This window comes from Jaculus jaculus, chromosome 1 (assembly GCF_020740685.1).
Source record: "Jaculus jaculus isolate mJacJac1 chromosome 1, mJacJac1.mat.Y.cur, whole genome shotgun sequence".
Lineage (NCBI taxonomy): Eukaryota > Metazoa > Chordata > Mammalia > Rodentia > Dipodidae > Jaculus > Jaculus jaculus.
Genome location: NC_059102.1, coordinates 217,090,643 through 217,114,159, shown reverse-complemented (window position 1 = coordinate 217,114,159; position 23,517 = coordinate 217,090,643). Strand labels below are relative to the sequence as shown.

The 23,517-nt window shown below is 42.6% G+C and overlaps 1 protein-coding gene across 4 annotated transcripts in view; it reads right to left on the bottom strand.

Moving 5' to 3' along the window:
- The window catches only part of Irf2 (interferon regulatory factor 2), a 93,042-nt gene that overhangs the window by 1,849 nt on the left and 67,676 nt on the right, over positions 1 to 23,517 (bottom strand). For 3 of the 4 annotated variants that reach the window (XM_004666387.2, XM_045140981.1, XM_045140985.1), the window contains exons 7-8: positions 10,559 to 10,723; positions 515 to 561 (exon numbers count right to left, since the gene is read on the bottom strand). In XM_004666387.2, the coding sequence (XP_004666444.2) occupies positions 515 to 561; positions 10,559 to 10,723 (212 nt within the window). The remainder of the gene's footprint in view (positions 1 to 514; positions 562 to 10,558; positions 10,724 to 23,517) is intronic. The other variant, XM_045140990.1, reaches the window with a different exon arrangement.

The window sequence follows — 23,517 nt, the reverse complement described above, 5'->3', positions numbered from 1 at the left end:
AACTATCAGCTTCTTTCTCCCTTTCCTCTTCCCATCACCATGGCAGCCATTTTCTGCCATGGTGAGTCCAGCTTACAGAGGGAAGTAGGAAGTGGAGAGTCAGGGAATGGAGACTGTATATAGGCATTAGCTCCTGCACAAGGTCACACAGGGTGGGGAGCTGACCTGTCTGTGGAGATAATTTTGCTTAGCTCTTTTCTGCTGCTGACTTCTGATCACTGCTTTTGGCCAGGCAGGACATTCTATTTATGCTGGTGAATTAGAATGTTTATAGTGATAATATCAACACTTCCTGGCTTTGACTTCAGTTTACTCTTTCTTCCATATTCATTGCCCTCTGAGGGTAACATTTCATTTTCCTTCTTCCTATTCAATGCTCATACCAAACTGTATAATTCATCTACAAGTAAGGTAAATTTTAGGGTTTATACACATTATAATACACACAAAAATCCAAAAGTCAAACTCAGAATACAAAGCCAAGGCTCTTAATGGCAACTGGAAGTGGGTTTACCTCGGAGCTCTCTTCATCACTGGGCACACTATCGGTAGTTTCACTTTCTGTTCAAAAACAGAAAAACACAGAAATGTCATTCCTGTTGCTCAAGCTATTTCAAGATTCAAGTGGCAGTCTTAGAAGATATTCTACCACTTCAGAAGTAGGAAAGTACACACATCTCCTTCCTTCCCTGTGTACAGTCAAATACTTCTACAAGGGAAAAGTTAGAGTGAGTTTGAATTCTCTGCTTGGTCCCCCAAGCAAAGCAGGCTTTAGAGTTTGGGTAAGACTCACTTTCTGAGACATAGTCACTGCCTCTCAGCATGGGATGCTGTCCCTGTGGCACCCTTCTTTCCCTGCCTCTCTGGCCTCAGTGGCACAAATTGTCACATGAAAGCCCCAATTTTCCCAAGAAATCTTCCTAGATTTCTCCCATTCAACTCAGATCTGCATGATACTCCCAGCCCTTTAGTATTTTTACTTTGGATTTGTAGAGTTGCATCTTCTACTTGGGTCACTACAGATAGACAGATTTCCAGGGTGGCCACAAGAGCCTCACCTGGTGGGTACTTTCTTTGAAACCCCTTACTAGAGAGTAGGTGAAACCTATGTTTTGCTTCTACCTGACAGAATAAAACAGTGATGATATATACATAGAGAGATATATAAATATAGATATATTTAACCTGTCTTTTTTTTTTTTTCTTATTTTTAGAGAGCAAGAGAGAGAGACAGAATCAGAGCACCAGGGCCTCAGATACTTGTGCCACCTGTGGGCATGTGCAGCCTTGTGCTTGCTTCACCCCTGTGTGTCTAGCTTGTTTCTGGAGAGTCAAACATGGGGCCTTTGGCTTCACAGGTAAGTGCCTCAACCACTAAGCCATCTCTTCAGTCCTAACCAGTATTTTGAAGAGACTCACTTCCTTTCTGGCCATGTTGAGAATTCTTTCATGGCATAAGAACTAAGTAAGGGCTGCTTCAAGCCAAAAGTCGGCCAGAAACTGGGGATCACAGTTAAACAACCTATGAGGAATTAAGTTCTAACCAAATTCACATGAGCTAGTGGGTCAACCTAGTTGGGACTTACAGAGATGCAGTCCTAGCTAGTTAGTAAAACTTTGTTGCAAAAGATCCAGAAACTGTGGAATAATAACTATGTCTTGTGTTAAACCATTAAGTTGATGGTTATACTGCAACAGATAGCCAATCAGTTAACATCCTCATCCAGCCAGCTGTGAGATAAAGAACATTTCTTAACCACAATGAACTAAATTTTATCATCAGACAAAAATGAAGATGTTACCTACCACTATCCAAACAGATTATGAGAAGTGAGAGAGTGTTTAGAAAGGCTTGGCATGGAGCTGGCACACAGTGTATGCAAAATAATCAGTGTTGCTCAACACTGGATCTGCATGACAGGCAGGATCCATCAAAGTCTAAGTCAACAACTAGAGGTCACAAGTCTACTTGTCATACGTTTAAGTTTTATCAAATAAAAAGTGATGGGGAACAGTTTTTTAGTGTTCACTGCCACTGGAAAGATGAATGCACAGAGAGTAGAACTTTCAAATTACAGTCTCATAGATAACTTTTGTCTAGGTCATTCACGTCACACACAGAAATAGTGAGCATTTGTGGAGCATATGGCAAGGCTGGGCCAGAGCTTTTATATACAGGTCTCACAAAGATTCTAAGTCAGAAGCAACCCCTGTCATCTGTCAATTGTCTAGAAAGGACAGCAGGTTCTATTATATAGAGCCTTCTCTCCTCTCCAGGGCTCCCCCTGCTATGGGATTGGCTGCCAGTCCCATGTCTTCCTGATAGCAGAACTGAGACAACATGGCTTCAAGCCAGCCAGCCAGAGTCCTTTCTTTCCAATGCATGGAGCATGCTTCTTACACAGTAAAGGCTTTCAAAGAACAAATGGATAAACAATATCATTGATGAATGTGGATGCCACAGGTCCCATCTGGGATTGTTTTTCATCTTTCCCCATGGATCTCCAGGGGCTTCATAAAGTCTGGAAGATTACCAGGGGCTGACTATGAGCAGCTAAAGGCTAGGTCTCTGTGCTCCTCCACCTCAGCATTTTACCCCAAAGCATCTTGAGCTACAGGCCACAGATGCTCAGAAAAGGCTGAATCTTCCACTGCCAATGATCTGAGCCATGAAGACAAGCTAGGCACAAGAAATGTTTCTAAGCAGAAACAAATGAAAAACAGGAAAGAAAACCTCCCTTTAAATACAAATACCACAACTAGTGAAGGAGGCAAGCAGTAGGGCTGCCACTCTCAATAAGAAAACCGAAGAACAGAAGTGTTGAGAAATTTGCCAACGTAATGGACTGAGTTAGCCCACAGGAGAGAAAACAAACCTCCACTGTGATTCCAGAGACCCAAACAGGATACAGAGACTTGTCTTTCCTGCTGGTGCTAGTCTAGCAAGACATCAAGACCCCCCTCCCATTTTTACACTTAGCTTTGTCTGTGCTCTGACACCAATGAAGCTTCTCTTCTTTCCACACATGCCAAGCCCCTTCTACTTCTGGTGACTCTGCATAGATACCATGGTCTTCTGTTTCTGTCCTTTTCAAATAGGAGCAAACAAACAAAGCCACCAGTCATGCTTTGGAGGGCTGGAGATTGGGCAAAGGAATTGCTGACACCAAGGTTTTGGGATTTCACAAACTCAGGTCAGAGTTGCCAGAGGGCTTATGAAAGTCACATCCTTGGCTAAGACTCTTTAGTAAGATTTTGCACAAACCTTGAAGGAGTTCAGAACATTAACTTCCAACATTCAATTTGAGGGGGAAAAAAATGAAACTGTGGGTAAGCCAAGGTACAGGTGTCCTACATTTAGGTTTTCAGCTGACACAAAAGAAGACTATCATTTCTACCTTAAAATAAGTGCTCTGAAGTAGCTAAGAAGATTTTCCACATTAGTAACTGAGTGTAAGGGTTTGGATCTTAAATATCTCACAAGGTTCTTAAATATCTTCACATGTTGAAGACCTAGTCTCCATGTAATGGTATTATTGGGGAGAGTTGGAACATTTAGAAGGGGAACTGAGCTCACAAAAAGATATAATCTCATTGGGGCTATACCTTTGCAAGGGATGTTGGGACACTGGTTACTCCCTTTCTCTCTTTCATTTCCCGGCCACCATGTGAGCAGCTTTGCTCTACCATGCACTCCTAGCCATGATGTTTCACCTCACCACAGGCCCAAAGCAATGGAGACCATGGACTGAAATTTCTGAAACTTTGAACCAAGATAAATCTTTCTGTCCTTGTAAGTTATCTATCTCAGATATTTGGTCACAGCAATGGACGGGTAACTAACACTGGTTTCTAACATCATTATTATTATTATTTCTTTTGTACAGAAAACAAGCAGCCTTTGCTACAGTATTATAAAACACTTTCCATTCTGACAACATTTTATAACGCATGTAGCTTTAAGGCTTGGGAAATAGAAGATGAGAAACTATAATGGAAAATTTCAACAGATATTTCTAAAAGGAAAACTCTCAGTCCTTACACCCAAATAAACATCAAAATGTCACTTAATTTCCTGAACAAAAAGAGGTCATGAAGAAAGCAGCAGACAAAACTCTGACAATTTCACTATGACCCATATCAGAGACACTGGAACAATGAAAACAGCCATCAACATAGTCAGTTGCACTGATCATTTCTGTAGTCCTTTCTTCTTCCCATTTTGTCTCCACAGCCCCCTCACTCTTCTCCATTGTTCCTCCACAGGCCCCACCACAGTCTCCTCCACAGACAGTACTTTAGCTTTCTCCACAGCCTCCAACTTGCTCTCTGCCAGAGACACCACCTCAGTGTACTCCATGACCTCCACATCAGTCTCCTCCACAGTCCCCATTTCCATGTCCTCCACATACCAAACCACAGTCTCCTTCATGGCCCTCACCTCAGTCTCCTCCAAAGACCCGAGCTCAATCTCCACAGACCCAGCCTCAGTCTGCTCCATAGCCCCCACCTTTGTCTCCTCCACTGCCCACCTCATTATCCTCCATAGTCACCACCTCAATCTCCCCCATAGTCACCACCTCAATCTCTCCCATAGTCACCACCTCAAGCTCTTCAACAGCCCTCACCTCAGTCTCCTACAAAGACCAGACCTCAATCTCTTCCACAGACGCCACCTCAGTCTCCTCCATAGTCCCCACCTTGGTCACTTCCACTGAACCCACAGCAGTCTTTGCCGTAGGTCCCACCTTGATCTCCGCAAACCCCACCTCAGTTTTCTCTAAAGCTCCCACCTCGGTCTCCTCTATAGCTGCCTCAGTCTCTGCTGTATTTTCCACCTCAGTCACCTCCATAACCCCACCTCAGTCTCATCCATAGCCCCATTCTTGATATCTTCCACAACCATCACCTTGGTTAGCCCCCATCTTGGTCTCCCACAGATGTCACCTTGGTTTCCCCCACCGACTCCACCTCAGTCTCCTCCATAGACCCAGCCTCAGTCTCCTCCACAGCTCCCACCTCGGTCTCCTCCATAGACCCAGCTTCGGTCTCCTCCACAGACTCCACCTCGGTCTCCTCCATAGCTCCCACCTTGGTCTCCTCCATAACCCCCACATCGGTCTCCTCCACAGCTCCCACCTTAGCCTCCTCTACTGCTACCACCTCAGACTCCTCCATAGCACCCACTCAGTCTCTTCCAGACCCCACCTCCATATCCTCCACAGACCCAACTTCAGTCTCCTCCATAGCCCCAATCTTGATCACCTCGACAGACCCCCCCCCCCACAATTCAGGCTCCTCCATAGTCCCCACCTCAGACTCCTCCAAAGACCACACATTGGTCTTCTCCATAACACCCACCTTGGTCTCCTACATAGCCCCCGCCTTGTTCTCCTCCACAGACCAGCACCTCAGTCTTCTCCACAGATACCATCTCAGTCTCTTCCATAGCCTACATCTAGGTCTCCTCCATAGCCCCTCCCCACCTCAGTTTCCTCCATAGACCCTGACCCAGTCTCCTCCACATACCCCCAATTCAATCTCTGCTATAGCCCCACCTTGTTCTCCTCCACAGACAACCTCATTCTCCTCCATCACCCCCATCTTGGTCTCCTCTATAGTCCCCACCTCAGTCTCCTCCATCACCCCCATCTTGAGCTCGTCCATAGTACCCACCTAAATCTCCTCCATAGTCCCCACCTCAGTCTCCTCCACAGACCCTCCTCAGTCTCCTCCATAGCCCCCACCTTAATCTCTTCTATATCTCCCAACACAGGTTCCTCCATACCCCCACTTTGGTCTCCTCCATAGCCCTCACATCAATCTCCTCCATAGCCCCCACCTTGGTCTCCTCCATAGCCCCCATATCAATCTCCTCCACAGTCCCCACCTCAGTCTCATCCACAGCCCCCACCTTATTCTCACCCCTAGCCCCTACCACTCCCGTTTCCTCTGTAACCACCACTTCATTCTCCACCATGGCCTCCACCATCGCCGCCGCCATCATCAAAATCTCCCCCACAATCCCCCTCCCCACCCAGCTTTGGCCTCTTCCATAGCCTCCTCAATCACTTCTGTTATCTCCTTGATCCCCTCTGTAGCCTCCTCTGTCTCCACCATAGCCTCCTCGATCTCCTACATAGCCGCCCTCTTAGCCACCCCCGCCTCTTCTGTCTCTACTACAGCCATCTCTACTTCTATCTGTACCATAGCCACCTCAGTCTCTACCTCTGCCCCCATGACCTCTGAAATCCCTTTCTCCATTGCAGCCTCAGCTCCAGAAATCTCCCCCTGCGGGACAAGAATCCACTCAGCTCATTGCACTGATTACAGGAATTCCTTTGAGCAAAGTTCATATTTCATTTTTGGGGTCTCCACTCCTCCCCTGAAAGCCTCCATGACCTCTGTATCTTCCATAGTCTTGTTGTCCACCTCCACTTCCACCCCTCTCATGAAAGGTTTTCTGGTGGCAAAGGACACTTTAATAATGTTTCCATGAACTTGTTTTCTATGAAACCAGTCAATGGCTGCCTTAGCTGATGGAAGAGGATCATCAAATGACACTGTTGCCTCCCCTTCTGGCTTCCTTGTGTCTTTGTCTGTGCAAAGATTTATCATTGGTTTTCCCATTTTTTTCTTCATAATTCTTGATAATTTCCATTTGCTTAAAGAACTCTCCCACTTGATCTGTTGACAGACCCTCCCCAAGTCCTTGCATAATGATTGCCCTGTTATTATTATCAGACTTTGAATCCATATCTGGCCTGGGTCCATAATCCCTGCAACCACCAAAATTTTTGAAGCCAACATGGTCACCACCACTTGATCCTGTCATAGGACCTCTTCCATCCTTGTCATATTCTCCCATGCCCTCTACCTCCTCCCTGTGACTCGCTATATCCTTTATTATCTTCTCCATACCTACTCACACCATGACAGTCATCTTGTATATTTTTTTTGGCGGGGAAGGGACGGCATTGAGGTAGGGTTTCACTCTAGCTTAGGCTGATCTGGAATTCACTGTGTAGTCTCAGGATGGCCTCCAACTCATTGCAATCCTCCTGACTCTGCCTCCTGAGTGCTGGGATTAAAGGTGTGCACTTCCACACCCAGGCATTTTGTATTTTTTCTTTTTTTCTTTTTTTTTGAGAGAGAGAGAGAGAGAGAGAGAGAAAGAATTGGTATTCCAGGGCCTCTGCCACTGTAAATGAACTACAGATGCTTGCGCCACCTAGTGGGTATGTGCAATCTTGCACTTGTCTCACCTTTGTGCATCCAGCTTATGTAGGATCTGGAGAGTAAAACATGGGTCCTTAGGCTTCACAGGCAAGTGCCTTAACCACTAAGCCATCTCTCCAGCCCTTTACTGTTTTTGTTTTAAGTGTCCCTGAGTGCCTTTAGCCTAGGAAATAAAAATGATGAGGTTCCTACCTGGGGAACCCAAACTTCTTTTTAAAACTAAGTGGTAGTTTTTATGGCTATTCCTGAATAGATGGCTCCAAGTCTCCACTCCTGTTCACTTGGTATTACTCCACTCTGAACATTTCCAAAGTGACTTCTTACATGACACTTGTGTTCACTGCAGCTATTGCTTCCAGACCAATGTCACTAAGGGAATGTTAAAGTGAGTTGTTTCATTTTCCCTTTTCATTAGTTTGGATCTTTAAAGTTTTAATATTTTATTCATTTATTTACTTTTTTGTGAGCAGAGAGAGAGAAAAAAGAGACATAAGCTAGGGAGAGTGAAACAAATTCCAGACACATGTACCACTTTGTGCATCTGGCATTACATGGGGAATTGAACCTGGGCCAACAGGCTTTTCAAGCAAGCACCTTTAACCACTTAGCCATCTCCCCAGCCCCTAGTTTGGATATTTTTTTTTTTTTACTAACTTGCAATACAATGGAATAAAAAATAAGATTTGCTTAATATGAATGGTCAGAATAAGTTGAAAATATTTATACAATGGTTGCAGATACATGAACAATTTGCTTAACCTTTCTGGTCCATTCTCCTTTAAGCACCAGGGGAAGAAGAAGAGGAAAGGAAGTGTCTGGATTTTGATCAGATGGTCCCCATGAGTCTTCCAGGGTAGCAGTTCTAGATTTAAGCCAGTCTTAGTTCAACACTACACATTAGTCCATCTTTTAATACTTGCCTGAGAATATATACCATCTCATGAATATTAAGGGAAGGGAGATAATATAGTTTATATAAGGCAAGTCTGTATAATAAATCATCTAATATATCTTCTGGAAGGCTCTCATTTTTTTTAAATTTTTTATTTATTTATTTGAGAGTGACAGATACAGAGAGAAAGACAGATAGAGGGAGAGAGAGAGAATGGGCATGCCAGAGCTTCTAGCCTCTACAAACAAACTCCAGACGTGTACGCCCCCTTGTGCATCTGGCTAACGTGGGACCTGGGGAACCGAGCCTCGAACCGGGGTCCTTAGGCTTCACAGGCAAACACTTAACCGCTATGGAAGGCTCTCATTTAATAAAATAAGATTAACATTTATTGATTTTTGTGAGTCATTTCATTCATCACTTTCACTAGAAGATACAACCACTCACTGGTTCAAACAAAGAGTTTTCTAGGTTTAAAATGTCAGTATGTCTTTGCCCTACCCACAACATACATACTGATATGGCTTTTGGAAGAACCTAAAGTCTCAGTGGCTGCTGGTGTACACAGTCTTCATGCCCTCAATTGTAACCTCTGCCTCCTTTCTCCTGAATACTATCATGGTTTTCTTTTACTAAACCATCAAGAATCCAGTTAAATCTTGGTACCACAGATAAGACAAAGGACCACTTCATGGTAGACCTTCAAAAATGCAATGAGGTGTGCTGGAAAGATGGCTTAACAGTTAAGGCACCTGTCCATGAAGCCTAAGGACCCAGGTTCTATTCCCCAGTACCCACATAAGCCAGATGCATACGGTGGTGCATGCATCTGCAATTTGTTTGCAGTGGCTGGAGGCCCTGACATGCCCATTCTCTCCCTCTTTCTCTTCCTTCCTCCCCCCCTCTCTTTCTCTCTCTCTCACTCTCTCCATCTTCCTTTTTCTTTTAAGTAAATAATTAAATAAATAAAATTTTTTTTAAAAGTAAAAAAAAATGCAATGACATTTGGGGACATAGTTGAGTGGTATAACATGAGCCATCTATGCCCAAAGCCCTTGGTTTGAGCTCAGGACTGCAAAAACAAATAACTGTTAACCAACTAAAATGACTATCTTTTAGGGCTTCCCCAGATTGAGCTTTGAAGCCACCCTCTCCAGTATGAAAATTTTACAATCAAACTAGAATTTTACACTATCTTAAAACATTCAATGTCATCACTCAAGGAAACCATCTCATTTCTTTCTTACTATTGTATTTATACAACAGAGAAGAAGATAGATTTGCAAAACTGAATGTGGTTTTGTAATACTCCTGGGGAATTTTATTTCAATGATCAGTAGCAAAGGAAATGGCAAATGAGGGGCTGGAGAGGTGGCTTAAGCAGTTAAGACATTTACTTGCAAAGCCTAAGGACCCAGGTTCAATTCCCCAGCACTCACATAAGCAAGATGCACAAGGTAGCATATGAATCTGGAATTCATTTGCAGTGGCTAGAGGCTCTGGTGCACCCATTCTCTTTCTCTCTCTCTCTCTCTCTCTGCCTCTTTCTCTTTCAAATAAATGAATAAAATATTTAAAAATTAAAAAAAAGAAATGTCAAATGACAGCCTCTAAACAGAAGTTTCCTAAACAGGGAAAGGAAGGTAATTGTGAAGCCTAAACAAAAGAACGCTGTTATGAAAAGCAGTCTAACACCCTATTCTACTAAGGACCATAAATGAGAAAGATGAGTAAATAAAGCTACAGAATGTTGTATAACTCCTGACCCAAAGACTTGAACTTGCATTGGCCAACAGAGAAACTTCTTCCATGTCTACAAGTCTAGAAAAGGAACAGTGATGGAATGTTTGGGCTCCAGTAAGCTTCCCCCTACAAGATTTTGGAGAATTTAGATTAATGAAAACAATGGAAAGAACCACAGGCCAGGCTGAAAAGGCAGGCTCTAACAAAACCTCCCATTGCTTACCATTCTGACCTTGAGGCAGAAAGTTGAGTCTGAGTCCTGTCCCAAACACTTGCTGGCTATGTGACCTTGAGCAGATCACTTTGTTTCTAAACAAGAAGGGACTGGTAATAATAATGATTTCTGAAGTCCTGTCAATCTTAATAAAACAAGACCTTGTCCCAAATTTTATTAATTTATACAAATAAGCAAGACTCTGCTGAAGAATTTACCATGAGAAATATTATTGTCCTTTAACCAATAATGAAAATGTTATGAGCAATCCAGTAAAGAAGTGATGTGACTATGCCTTATAATAGAACAAAGTATCCACAATATTGGTCAAGGAAACAAGAGTAAGAATAATTCCAGCAGAAAAGACAAGACAGGCTCTTTGTTGTGTGGTGAAACAGGATAATGTTGAGTAAAGACTGCCATACTGCCATAGCCTGACCCCATCCCAAGCCCCCTTCCTGTCCTCTTACCTGCATAGGAAGACACAGGGGAAATTTGTAGAGGGTAGAGCTCACTCATGCTGACCGGTTGGTCATCACTCTCAGTGGTCACCTCCACAACTTGGCAAATGTCTGGCGGATTAGTGACAATCTCTTGATCTTCAATGTTGCTATCCAGGTGGGACTGTCCTACAACTTCAAAGAACAGGGGGCCATCATACATCAAAAGTCTCCACACTTCATGATTCTAGTATCTCAGAAAGAAAACCTTTCCCAACTGACACAGGTCACCAGCCAGGAGTCAGATTCCTGGTTACTTCATGTCACTTTCTAGAAAGACAAAGAACAAACCTATGTTCTGAACTAATGTCTCCAGAGAAGCCGCCTGCAATAATAATGTAATCCCCCAGGTGTGTCCCCAGCATGCTTGCCCATGGTACACCCAGGTGGTAATATTCTGAAGTTCAAACTCAACCTAGTCACAGCCAAGACTGCAGGCTACATCCTGACCTAGCCCCAGGCCAGGTATATCAGTGCACTGAACTACACCTACATTTATTCTCTGCTCTTACATAAAGGAAGGTACTATACTTCCAGATTCTACGGTCCATAGAGACCATTATCAAACCCTAATGAGAAAGAAGACATAAAAACCCACCCCATCATGTCATTTCTAGCTGAAAGGGAAGGAGAAATCCTGTTCATACTCTCAGTCCTTTACTTGCTTGCGCAGGACCAGCTGACAAAACACAAAAACAATGGAACAGTCAGCTCCCCATTCCCAACAAACACAAATAGCAATAGCTGCCTAGACACTGATAAAATGAATTCTAAACTTGTGGCTCTGAAACTGCCTCAGTGTTTTTTAAACTAATCTGTATGTGTGCACATACATACATGTCTGTATTGTATGTGTACACACACTCATGTGTGTGAGGGAGCATATATGTATACATACATGTGGAGGCCAGAGGATAACTTGGGGTGTTGTTCCTTATGCATGCACATCTACCTATTTTGAGACAGGGTCTCTCATTGGCCTGGAACTCACCTAACTAAATTAGGCTAGCTGCTAGTAAGGCCCAGGAACCCACCTGGTTTCATCTCCCTAGTGCTGGGATTATAAACATGTGTTTAGCTTTTTTTTTTATTTCTTAAATGAGACTCAACCTTAGGGTCCTCAGGCTAATAAGCATGCACTTTACTAACCGAGTTCTCTCTCCAACCTCTAATCAAACTTCTCCCTTTGAGACATCATAAATTCATATCGTTGTAAGAAATAGTACACAAAGACCCTGTGTACACTTGCCTCGAGTTTCCCCCAGGTAATACCTTGTGAAACTGGACTTCAGTATCCCAGACTTAACAATGACACAAAACAATCAACTTTCCTCAGTTGCTACTTACTCTGTAACATATGTTTCATATGCCAATCATCACAGTCTGACTCCATTATCACAAGTACCTCTCATGTGACCTTCACAGGGCCCATTTTGTCCCTATCCCCTAGAAATCACTAATCTATTTCCCACTTTTATAACTTTTGTCATTTCAAAGATGTTAATTAACCTTCCAGTAAAGTAAGCCTGTAGAATTGGCTTTTTCCACTTAGCATAGTTTCCTGGAGAGCCTCCCAAGTTGTAGTGTGCACCGATAGTTTTATCTTCATTGATGAGCACTACCCCACTCGCAAGCACGTCATACCTGTCTTGGGCTATGGCAAAAGGAGCTTCTGTGAAGATATATATTCAAGGTTTCCACAAACGTAAGTTCCATTTCTGTGGGATAGACACCCAGACACAAAGCTGCTAGCTTATACAGAAATTCCACATCTACTTTCAAAGGAAGCCCCCAAAGTGTTTCCCAAAACTTCATATTTTATCTTCTTATCATCAGTGTCTGAGTGATTTTAGATCCATGTATCCTTGCAGCATTTGGTACTGCAAAGAAATGCCTCTAAACAATGAGCAACCCCACCAGCCCTGATAATTTTTTTAAATAATTTATTACTTATTTTATTATTGATTTATTTATTTGGAAGTGCAGATAGAGAAAATAGACACAGACAGAGAGACAGAATGGGTACACCAGGGCCTCCAGCCACTGCAAAAAACTCCAGATGCATGCACCACCTTATGCATCTGACTTCATGTGGGCACTGGGGAATCAAACCAGAGTCACTAGGACTTGCAGGCAAGTGTCTTATCCTCTGAGTCATCTCTCCAGCCCATGCCCTTTTTTTATTTTAGCCATTTTTGTAGGTAAGTAATGATTCCATTGTGGTTCTAATGTGAATGTCCTTAATGTTTTGTTCTAACTTTAAATAGAATAGTGCTGGTGGCAGATGAAGTTCCTGAAAATTGGCTCCAATTAATAAAGGAGAACATAACCCCCTTTATGTATACAACTCCATAAGTTTTTACAGCGCTATGGATTAAACTCAGTACCTTGTATTTAATGTATTTAAGGAAAAATGTAAATAAACACCTTAATTCATTTTTGAGTGCTGGTGATTAGAACAGAAAGATGATAATTTATCTTCTGGGCTAAGACCTAGATACTCAGCTTAATAACTACATTATCTCTGAGGCCAAACTTCCCAACACTTGCATGATAGCCCTCCAGAGAGGCAGAGAAAGGCCAGCATGTTGGTTGAAGAGATGGCTTAGAGATTAAGGTGCTTGCCTGGGAAGGCTAAGGACCCATGTTCCACTCTCCAGATCCCATGTAAGCCAGACACATAAAGGTAAGGCAAGCACAAGATTGCACATGCCCACTAGGTGGCACAAGCATCTGGAGTTCAACTTCAGTGGCTGAGGCCCTGGCATGCCAATTCCCTCCCTCCCTCCCTCCCTCCCTCCCTCCCTCTAAAGTTTTTTTTTTTTTTGTTTTTTTTTTAAGGCCGGCATCTGAGGTGTCCTGTGATGTAATTAGACATTGGTACTCATCCTTCTCTCTTGTGGTACTACCCTGGGTGCCTGACACTAAGCAACCTCACTATTATATAAGCACCAAGAACTTTTGGGCTGGAGAAATCACTCAACAGTTAAGGTGCTTGTCTGAAAAGCCCAAAGACCTGAGTTTGATTCCCTAGTACATAAGTAAAGCCAGATGTACAGTACAGCACATGTGTCTGGAGTTCATTTGCATGGCTGGAGGCCCTGACATGCCCATTCTTTCTCTATCTGCCTCTTTCTCTCCCATTCACTCTAACTTTTGGGCTGGAGAGATGGTTCAGCAGTAAAAGATGCTTGTTTGTAAAGCCTGATGACACAGGTTTGATTTCCCTATACCCACATAAAGACAGATGCACAAAGTGGCACATGCATCTGCAGTGCATTTTCAGTGGCAAGAGGGCCTGGCACACCCATTCTCTCTCTCCTTGCAAATAAAAAAAAAAGCAGTATTTTTAAAAACTAGTTTTCTGAGCACATACCTCCAAACCCTTCCAACTCCCTGCAAGGAGGTATTGTAGTCAGGTTTGTATTGCTGGCAGGAAACACTCAACCAAGAGCACATTGTGAGGGAAAAAAAGGGTTTGTTTTTGGCTTACAGACTTGAGGGGAAGCTCCATGATGGTAGGGAAACTGATGGCATGACCAGAGGGTGGACATCACCTTCTGGCCAACATCAGATGGACAATAGCAACAGGACAGTGTGCCAAACACTGACAAGAGGAAGCTGGTTATCACACCCATAATCCTGCCCCAAACAATACATGACCTCCAGGAGGCTTTAATTCCCAAATTGCCATCAGCTGGGAACCTAACATTCAGAACACTGAAGTTTATGGAGGATAGCTGAATCTACCACATTCTTCCCCTTGTCCCCATAAACTGAACCATCCATGATGTAAAATGCAATGCATTCATTCAACTTGAAAAGTCCCCATAGTTTTAATCAATCCTAATGATGTTGAAACAGCCCCATAATCCATGGTCTTTTAAAAAAAATTGTTCATTTTTATTTATTTATTTGAGAGGGATAGAGAGAGAGAGAAAGAGGCAGAGAGAAGATGAATGTGCCTGGGCCTCAATCCAAGGTCTTTTAACTGAGCCATAATAACAAAAATATCCCCCTCCAAAAAAAAACCCATAATGACACAGAATAAACATTCACACTGCAAAAAATGGCATCAGGGGGCTGGAGGGAAGTCTTAGTGGTTAAGGCATTTGCCTGCAAAGCCAAAGGACTCAAGTTCAATTCCCCAGGACCCATGTTAGCCAGATGCACAAGGGGGCGCATGTGTCTGGAGTTTGTTTGCAGTGGCTGGAGGACCTGGTACACCCATTCTCCCTCTCCCTCTTTCTCTGTCAAATGAATAAATAAATAAATAAAATGGCATTGGGCATAGCAAAGAAATATAAGATTTAAACTGGGCAAACACCAAACTCTACAGCTCCAAGTCGAAGAACTCTAGTCAGTGACAAATGTCCAAATCCAATAAATCTAACCAGTGACAAGTCTCTGGAGTTCCAATTCTACCCCTCCAGCTAGGCTACTCACAGTCCTGGAAAACACCTGGTGCCAGCAGCTCTCCTTGCAGTCATCTCAAGGTCCAGGCATCTCCACTGGGTTTCCACTGCAACCCATGGTCCCTCTTCACACTTCATCAGGTCTCCATGCAAGCATCCAGCAAACCTGCTTCACACTGCCCCCGGCCATTTCCAAAAAACAAGACTGTGTTGCACATTCAATAACCCTCGATTTCCTTCATTTCTTATATGTGATAATACTAGGTAGGGTGCCAATTTGTTAATACAGGGGGAAATAAAGCAGACTTTGAAGAACAAGACTCTCCATCAGCATTCAAGCCCCTTCAAAAGACTCTGCATTCTTTCTGTTGTCCCAATGCAGGTCAGCTGGCCCAATTTCAGTGGCTGTAATCACCCATACAATCACAGATGAATGGGCATTAGTTTTCAGCCCAAAGATTTCATTTTTTCTGTGTATGTCCCTCTGCTCACACATTTCTTTTCTACACAAAGCAACCATGCATAAAAAAGCAACCATGAAGCCAGGCGTGGTGGCACATGCCTTTAATCCCAGCATTTGGGAGGCAGAGGTAGGAGGATCGCAGTGAGTTTGAGGCCACCCTGAGACTACATAGTGAATTCCAGGTCAGCCTGGGCCAGAGTAAGACCCTACCTCTGAAAACCAAAAAAAAAAGAAAGAAAGAAAGAAAGAAAGGAAGAAAGAAAGAAAGAAAGAAAGAAAGAAAGAAAGAAAGAAAGAAAGAAAGAAAAAAGCTCCCATGCATAAGTTCTCAGGACATAGGTATAACAGCAAGCCTCTCACACAAACTATCCAGGCCAGGTAAAGCTCTTTCTCACACTCATAAGCCAAACTTCACAGTCCATAGTTTTTATTGCATTTAGGTCTTACAACTCTGACCAGAATCAAGCTGTACTTATAGCACTGCAAGGTGTCTCTTAAGCCAAGATTTCAAACTCACCTACATTCCTTCTGCAAAGTAATTCCAAAAGGCCAAAGCCACACAGTCAGGTTTCTAGCAGCAATAATACCACTTCTCAGTACCAACTTTACTGTTGCAATCAGGTTTGTATTGCTGATAGGAAACACCCAACCAGGAGTAGCTTGTGGGGAAAAAGGGTTTACTTTGGCTTACAGACTTGAGGGGAAGCTCCGTGATGGCAGGAAAAATCAATGGCATGAACAGAGAGTGCACATCACCTTCTTACCAACATAAGATGAACAACAGCAAAAGGAAAATGTGCCAAACACTGGCAAGAAGAAGCTGGTTATAACACTCATAATCCTGCTCCTAACAAGACACAGTCTCCAGGAGGCTTTGATTCCCAAATTTCCATCAGCTGGGGACCCAACATTCAGAACACCTAAGTTTATGGGGGATAGCTGAATCAAACCACCACAGGAAGGCTCACATATGATCCCCATTTTAGACAGGTTGATGTGATAGTAGCAGAGAAAACAAAACAATCAAGTCCCAGTCAGCCTGACAGCATGTGGCTGAACCAAGATTCAAGGTCAACTTTCTCTCATCTCAAATTTTTATGATATGGTCTTCCTAAATGAAAGCATTCAAAGGAGGTCATGAAACTGAACAACTCTTGGCTTTCTAAGCCCCTCAGGATAAAAACTTTTTGAATCTCACCTTAATGAATCTATGGGCTCATAACCAACAGTGAAAGTTCTTTTCAACAATTCTCTAATGGTTGCCAGAAATTCTCAAACAGATGAACTAAAATTCTACCAAGTTCTTCCAGTTTAGTAAGGTCAGCCCATCACAGCCACCCATGGGAGTATAATTTATCTGCATCTAGTTGTTAAGAATTACCACAATATTATTCATAGCTGGTTACTGAATGACCAGTTTGATTGCCTAAAAGGTCATTCTTGCTTTATGAACAATTCTTGATTTAGTGCAGGGATCCACCTGAGAGAGTAGCTTGCTCTCAGACTTCAGAGAAAGTGTTTCAAAGCACAGACTATTAGAAACAGAAAGACCCTTTAACAAGGTTTGTACCTATCATTTTACAGTTGGGAAAGCTGAAATGAAGAGGCCATTTAACTTGCCAAGGTCACCAGGTGGCTGCGGGGCCAAGAACTGACTCACTAGCAGAGCATTAAAATCAGGCCATCAGCATTTCACCAAAGAAAGTAAGTTAGCCTTGACCCTGAGGGTTTGAGTGCTGAAACTGCTAATACCAGTCCTGATAACATAGCATACATGGAGGATACATTTCCTACCAAAACATACTTTGACTTGACTTTAGTAATATAATTATCCTACTCTACCACCTTCTAAGGCAGATAACTCTCACAATAACTCCAGGAGATGGACAGGTGCAGTATTTCCATTTTATAAATAGCAAGTACTTCCATTTTATAAATAATATATGCATTATTTCCAATTTATTGAGTCTTAAAGTAGTTAAGGAATTTGTTAATGATAACATGGTAAATCAAGAACTTCCAAAAGTAGGTCTAGATCCCTAATCCTTTAACAGTTAATCTATGCTCATGTCTTTATCAAATACAGAAATGGCTTATATTTTATGAAATACAGCCACTGCTAGTTCTGAAAAGACAGTCACCAGTCACAATGAACTTAGGAACTTTAAGGACAAGGCTGAGTCCTTGCACAGGCCAGCTGCCCCAGCTGTAGGCCATGTCCACCTCAACAAATTGAGTTAGGAAGAAGCCAAAGTATCACTGATGCAGGAAGACTCTTCATGAAAAGAGCAGCATGTGATACTGCACAAAGAGGAACAAAGAAGGCTTCCCAATAAAATTCAGCAGTCAATTTGTATCTCCAGGGGCAAAGATCTGGGAGTAGATAGGTAGGTACTGTGTGCTGACCTGGAAGCTTCACTCAGTAACAGAAGTGGGATCCCTGGAGGTCACTATACAGTAATAAAAGCTACCACCAAACTTCTCTACAGTTTGCCAAATGCAGGTTATGTTATTTTATTCAGACTAATTCAAGTTCAAAATAGGTCTGAACATGGTGGACAAGGACCATAAAGGGAACTCTGGTCTTGTTGCTTTGGGAGCATGATGTGTAATAATCCTGGCACTTGCAACAAATCACTGTGCGAGACAAATTCATCTAGAAACAATGTCAGAACTAGAAGGGAATAGGGCTGAAAATTACAATGAGGAGGACTAGGTGGGGGTGGTAAGCAAAAGATGGAGGAAAGAAAACATGGCCTCATGAAAAGACAACAAGTTTTTTGAGTAAATAAATACTTCCTCAGGTTATAAAACAACAGCCAAACTCCACTACCTAGGGCTCCAGGTTTGCTCTCGGGGACTGTCTTACATGTGTGGCTCAGCCTTTGAGGAATACATTTTCCAAAGGAAAATAAAATATATTGAATTCTGAATCAAAGATATTGTGATATCTTAGATCATACCTTACATGGAGTTTCAGATGGCTGAGAGTTTCTAAGGGTCCTGATAAATGGAGTACCTAATCCCTGACCTTTAGTCCTAAAGAGGCACTGTTCAGCCCTGCCAGAATAAGTTCAAGTGCTAATCCACAGAAAACAAGCAAGGGACATCAGCTAAAAGGTGGTACTCTCCATCTCAAAGCAACTTTTTATCTTAAAGGTAAAATTCACATTTTAAGTACCAGGGAAAATGGCAAAAATAACAGGGCCAAAAGAAATGGGAAAGATGGAGGCAAACTGTGACAGTGCTGTATCACTGTAACCTCTGGCTATCCTCAGACCACATGAACTCTGGTAGCAGAGGCTGCCAACCTGGGGTCCTCACTGGGAGGCCCTCCAAGAGACCCCAAAGTTGGTCTCAAGTTGGAAGTCTGTTTTCCAGCTCTTTTGGTCCCTTCTGTTGATACCTGGATTTTGAGACCAGGCTAAAAAACCTACCTAGAGCTTTGGGTGCAACTCATTATGAGGTGCTGGCCTAGCATATACAAGGTTCTGGGGTAGCTAGCTCCCAAGCAGCAGATGCAACAATAAAAAAAGCCCACAAAACTTCTTAATATTCTCTTTACATAAAGTTCATCAAATTGGAAGTGATTGCCACAAAATACTATCCTTAAAGGTGCATTCTGGGCAGTCCAAATTAAGACAAAATCTGTCACATCCTAATTACTGCTGTCTAGTCACTCTGGATTGCTTTATGCACTTCAGTGTGGTAAATACTCTCCCTTGTTTCCAAGCAATCTTTGCTTTATTGAGGGTGTGGCTCCCTTTTATCAAGAAACACAATGGTGCTATAAAGCACTGCCTTGGCAAGTCAGGCAGAACGGAGCTCCTGCGAGCTCCCAACCCTCTCACAGGCAAATCATTTCCATTACATCTTAGCAAAAGTGCAGGAGAACATCAGGGCACTGTCAGAACAATTCAGCAAGCTACTGGCTTCTTCCATTCCCTAAACACAGAAGCCACACACACCCAACAACAACTCAATGTTAAAGAAAAAAGAAAAATAAAGAATGTTTCCCTCTTCCCTCCCCTTAAAGAGCAAACAGAAGCAGGTCTTCTGGGTGCTAAGCCTGTGACTTAACCAACTGGAGTAAAGGAACGTTAGAAGACATGTTTCAGCATAGGGATACCACATTCTTTGATGATGTGCAGTTATCTGTGTACGTGTACATGTACATCCATTATGGAAAAGGTAGCAAGAGCAGGACTCAGCTCTCAGGTTACTCTCAGTAGGTATGCAAGCATGTGCATATGCATGCACATGTGTGTTTCTGCCGTGAGTTGTAGTAAGAATAAAAGTAAAATATAGTAATAAAGGAGAGAGAAAGGGTGGGTGGTAGAAGTGATCATGGTATATTGTAGATATGTATGGTTGTCAAAAAGTTTTAAAAAATTAAAATAAATAAATAAAAGTGAAACATTGTATTAACTAAGCAAAAATTCATTTGCTAAGATAACCAAACCTTCTTGTTTTACATGTGCTGGTTTTGCTTATGAAAACAGCCAACCCTGCCCAGAATAAAAATATACTAATGGTGTGGTATGGTGGTGCTCACCTTTAATTCCAGCACTCAGGAGGCAGGGGTAGGAGGATTGCTGTGAGTTCAAGGCCAGCCTGAGGCTACATAGTGAATTCCAGGTTAGCCTACACTAGACTGAGATCCCACCTTGAAAACACCAAAACAGAAATAAAAAATGTACTGGTGGCTGGATACCACTGAATGCAGACATTGACTGTCAGTCCATTTCCTTAGCTAAAGAGCCTCCCAACACCACATGAAATATTATCACAGTAACTTCCCATTTCAACTCCCAGTTCTCGTCATATAAACAACTGCTCACCAAAGTAGCTTTCATCTTGGGGACCCAAATACAAGACCAAAATAAAATGTATAATATGTAGAAACAAGTACAGAAAGCCAGAAATGGTGTCATTTTTACATAAGGCATTTTGTGAGGTAAACAGACTATAGTGTTTCTCGTCTGTAGCCATAAGTCACAACTGAGATAGCTAATCAATAATGTCACAAAAGGCTATAGGCAAAAGCACTGTCCAGGTTTGAAAGTCTCAGATAATACATTGTCAATAACAATCACAAGTTATCCTTCTTTCAAAAATATTTCATGGCTTTAGTTCACTTATAATTATATGCTTCCATAGGGGCCATCAATTAATGAGGAAGATACATTCAAACCCATTTTTCTGTCATTCATTATTAATTTATTATTAATACCATGAAGAAAACCACTAATCCTGTATGTAATTGCCTCACCAAACCTGACCATTGCCTTTGTCCCAAAAGAGAGCAATGACTCACTGAGCTACACCAGCCCCAGGCAGCACCAGTCATGAAGAAGGGCAACAGAGCAGCTAGCCTGACTGAAAACCTACACAATGAAACTAGACCAAAATGACTCCTTGTGGGCTGGAGAGATGGCTTAACGGTTAAGCACTTGCCTGTGAAGCCTAAGGACCCCGGTTCGAGGCTCAGTTCCCCAGGTCCCACGTTAGCCAGATGCCCAAGGGGGCGCATGCGTCTGGAGTTCGTTAGCGGAGGCTGGAAGCCCTGGCGCACCCATTCTCTCTCTCTCCCTCTATCTGTCTTTCTCTCTGTGTCTGTCACTCTCAAACAAATAAATAAAAATTTTTTTAAAAAAATGACTCCTTGTAAAAATTCTATTTATTTAATTATTAACTTATTTGGGGAGGGAAGGACAGAATGGGTGTGCCAGGGTCTCTAGCCACCACAAATGAACTCAAGACACATGCATCACCTTGTGTATCTGGTTTACATGGGTACTGGGGAATCAAACCTGTGTCATTAGGCTTCACAGGCAAGTGCCTTAACCACTAAGCCATCTCTCCAGCCTGCAAAATGACTCTTATTAAAGAGGGAAAGTGGAATTAGAGGACATTATGCTAAATGAAATAAGCCAGGCACAGAAAGACAAATTCTGTGGGGTCTCAACCATGTTGGATCTAAAAACCGAAATTCAATTTCATAGGAACAGAGAGAAAAAAGGTAGTCACCAGCCAGTGGTAGGAAAGGAAAGGGAGGCAGATGCTGATCCAAGGGCACAGAGTTACATTTAGATCTGAGGAATAACTTTTAGAGATGTTTTACACTGAATGCTGCCCAGAGGTAATAATGATTATGTATTTTCAAACTGATAAAACAATAGATTTTGTTTTTACTTTACCAAATCACCTGAAACAAATGTACAGCAGTGAGGGGACAGTCTTTGTTAGCATAAATGGATCTCTCCACAGGGTGCACACAAATCAAAGCATTACATTGTATACCTTACATATTCACAATTACTTAATTAAAAGTTCATCAGTGACATTAAGAAGAGATATGGAAAACCCACAACTCTGGAATTGGTTTGGCAGAACTTTTGGCTCTGACGTCACTTAACCCATGTCAAAGAACTCTAGAGCCACCTAACTTATTCCAAATAAGCTGATTCATAAGTGCCTGGAATTTAAGTAATCATCGTCCTTTTTTAAATAAAAGAAGAAGGGTTCCAAGGAGCATGTATATACTCTCCCAGACTGCATGTAGAGAAAGCTAAGGTTAATGAACAATCAGGACAAGAGCACATCTCCACAGGGACAGAAAGAAACAGGAAGAGAGGATATGCCCACAAGGACGGGAGATAAAACAGAAGGAGGAATCAGGAAGAGGGATAGCCCCACAGAGGCAGAAGGAAGCAGAAGGAGGATACACCCTATAGGGGCAGAAAGAGGAAACAGGGACAAGGAAAAGCAATGGCCTTAGGAGGGGAGTGGGACTGTGATCAGGCAAGTCTTCTCATTCAAAGGGACTTGGTTTCCTCACTGGGAAATAAGAACACTTGATTTCTGACACCTTTCCAGCCAAAAATCTACCATGGGACAAAATGTATCTGTGTAAAAATATCAACCCGGATGCTGGCTGTGGGGGAAAGACAGACCTCATCTGCCTTGCAGATGATCAATCTCTGTTTGACTCACACCACATCCTGACAAATGTCAACATTCAAAGTGGTCTCCAGACACATAATTCTACTTCCAAATTTTCAAAATCAAGGGGAATGGGAGATATTGACAGCTTCTGGCTATGGACTCTTGTCAATGCTTCAGTAGGAGTCCAGAAGGGAGGAGGCCCAGCCAGGGAACTTATTTCCATAGCTTTGTTTGACCAACCTTGTTCTTAGTATGGAAGCCCAAATTAGCCATATTAACATTTCATGAACTAAAAGGTATCTGAGGGCCACTAAGCTGCAGGTCTGGGTTCTGAGACAAGCTAGTAGGGCCTCTACTTCCACATGGGGTCCCCAGTGTCCATTCACTATAGCAGACAACTTTTCAGCAATATAATTCAGTTTTTCACTCCCTTGCCTAAACCCTCCAAGGGGTAGTGGTTATTCTTCAGCATTTTACTGTCCATATTATACAGTAACATAAAAATTTTTTTCAACATATCTTCCAACAATTTAGGATAAAATCTAACCCTTTTCTTATGGCCTACAAAGTCTTCACGTGATACTTCCTGCCACCCTGTGAGGGAACCTCATGTGACTCTCCATGCTTAGTACACTCTATCATACTGGTCTTCTTTCAGATCCCCCAGATGTCTTTCTACTCAGGGTCCCTGTCAGCATCATGCCTGCCTCCACATAATTCCTGCTGTTCCTCACACACATGCCACAGAGATTTGTCACTCTTCCCGGACCTTCCCATCTAAATCCAGTTCCAGAATTTTTCTCTTGCCTCTGTTCTATTCCTTTGTATTCACCACAATGGGAATGCCACACTTACCTGTGGGTTTGTCTGTTTAAAGTGTCCCCATGAAAACAGGAATTAGGCTTGACCTCCCTACCAACTTCTTGCTACGAGCACTGAGTCTAGTCAACAGAAAGTGTTTAATGGGGCCACTGAGCTACCAGCCTCTGTTACTCAGTTTCCTGGCCTATAAAATAATTTCCACTTCTGGGGTAAGTAGGGATAGCCTCTCCTCTTCTTGGTTATCAAGTTAAGTGAATTTCATTCTTGTCCATGTGACTGAA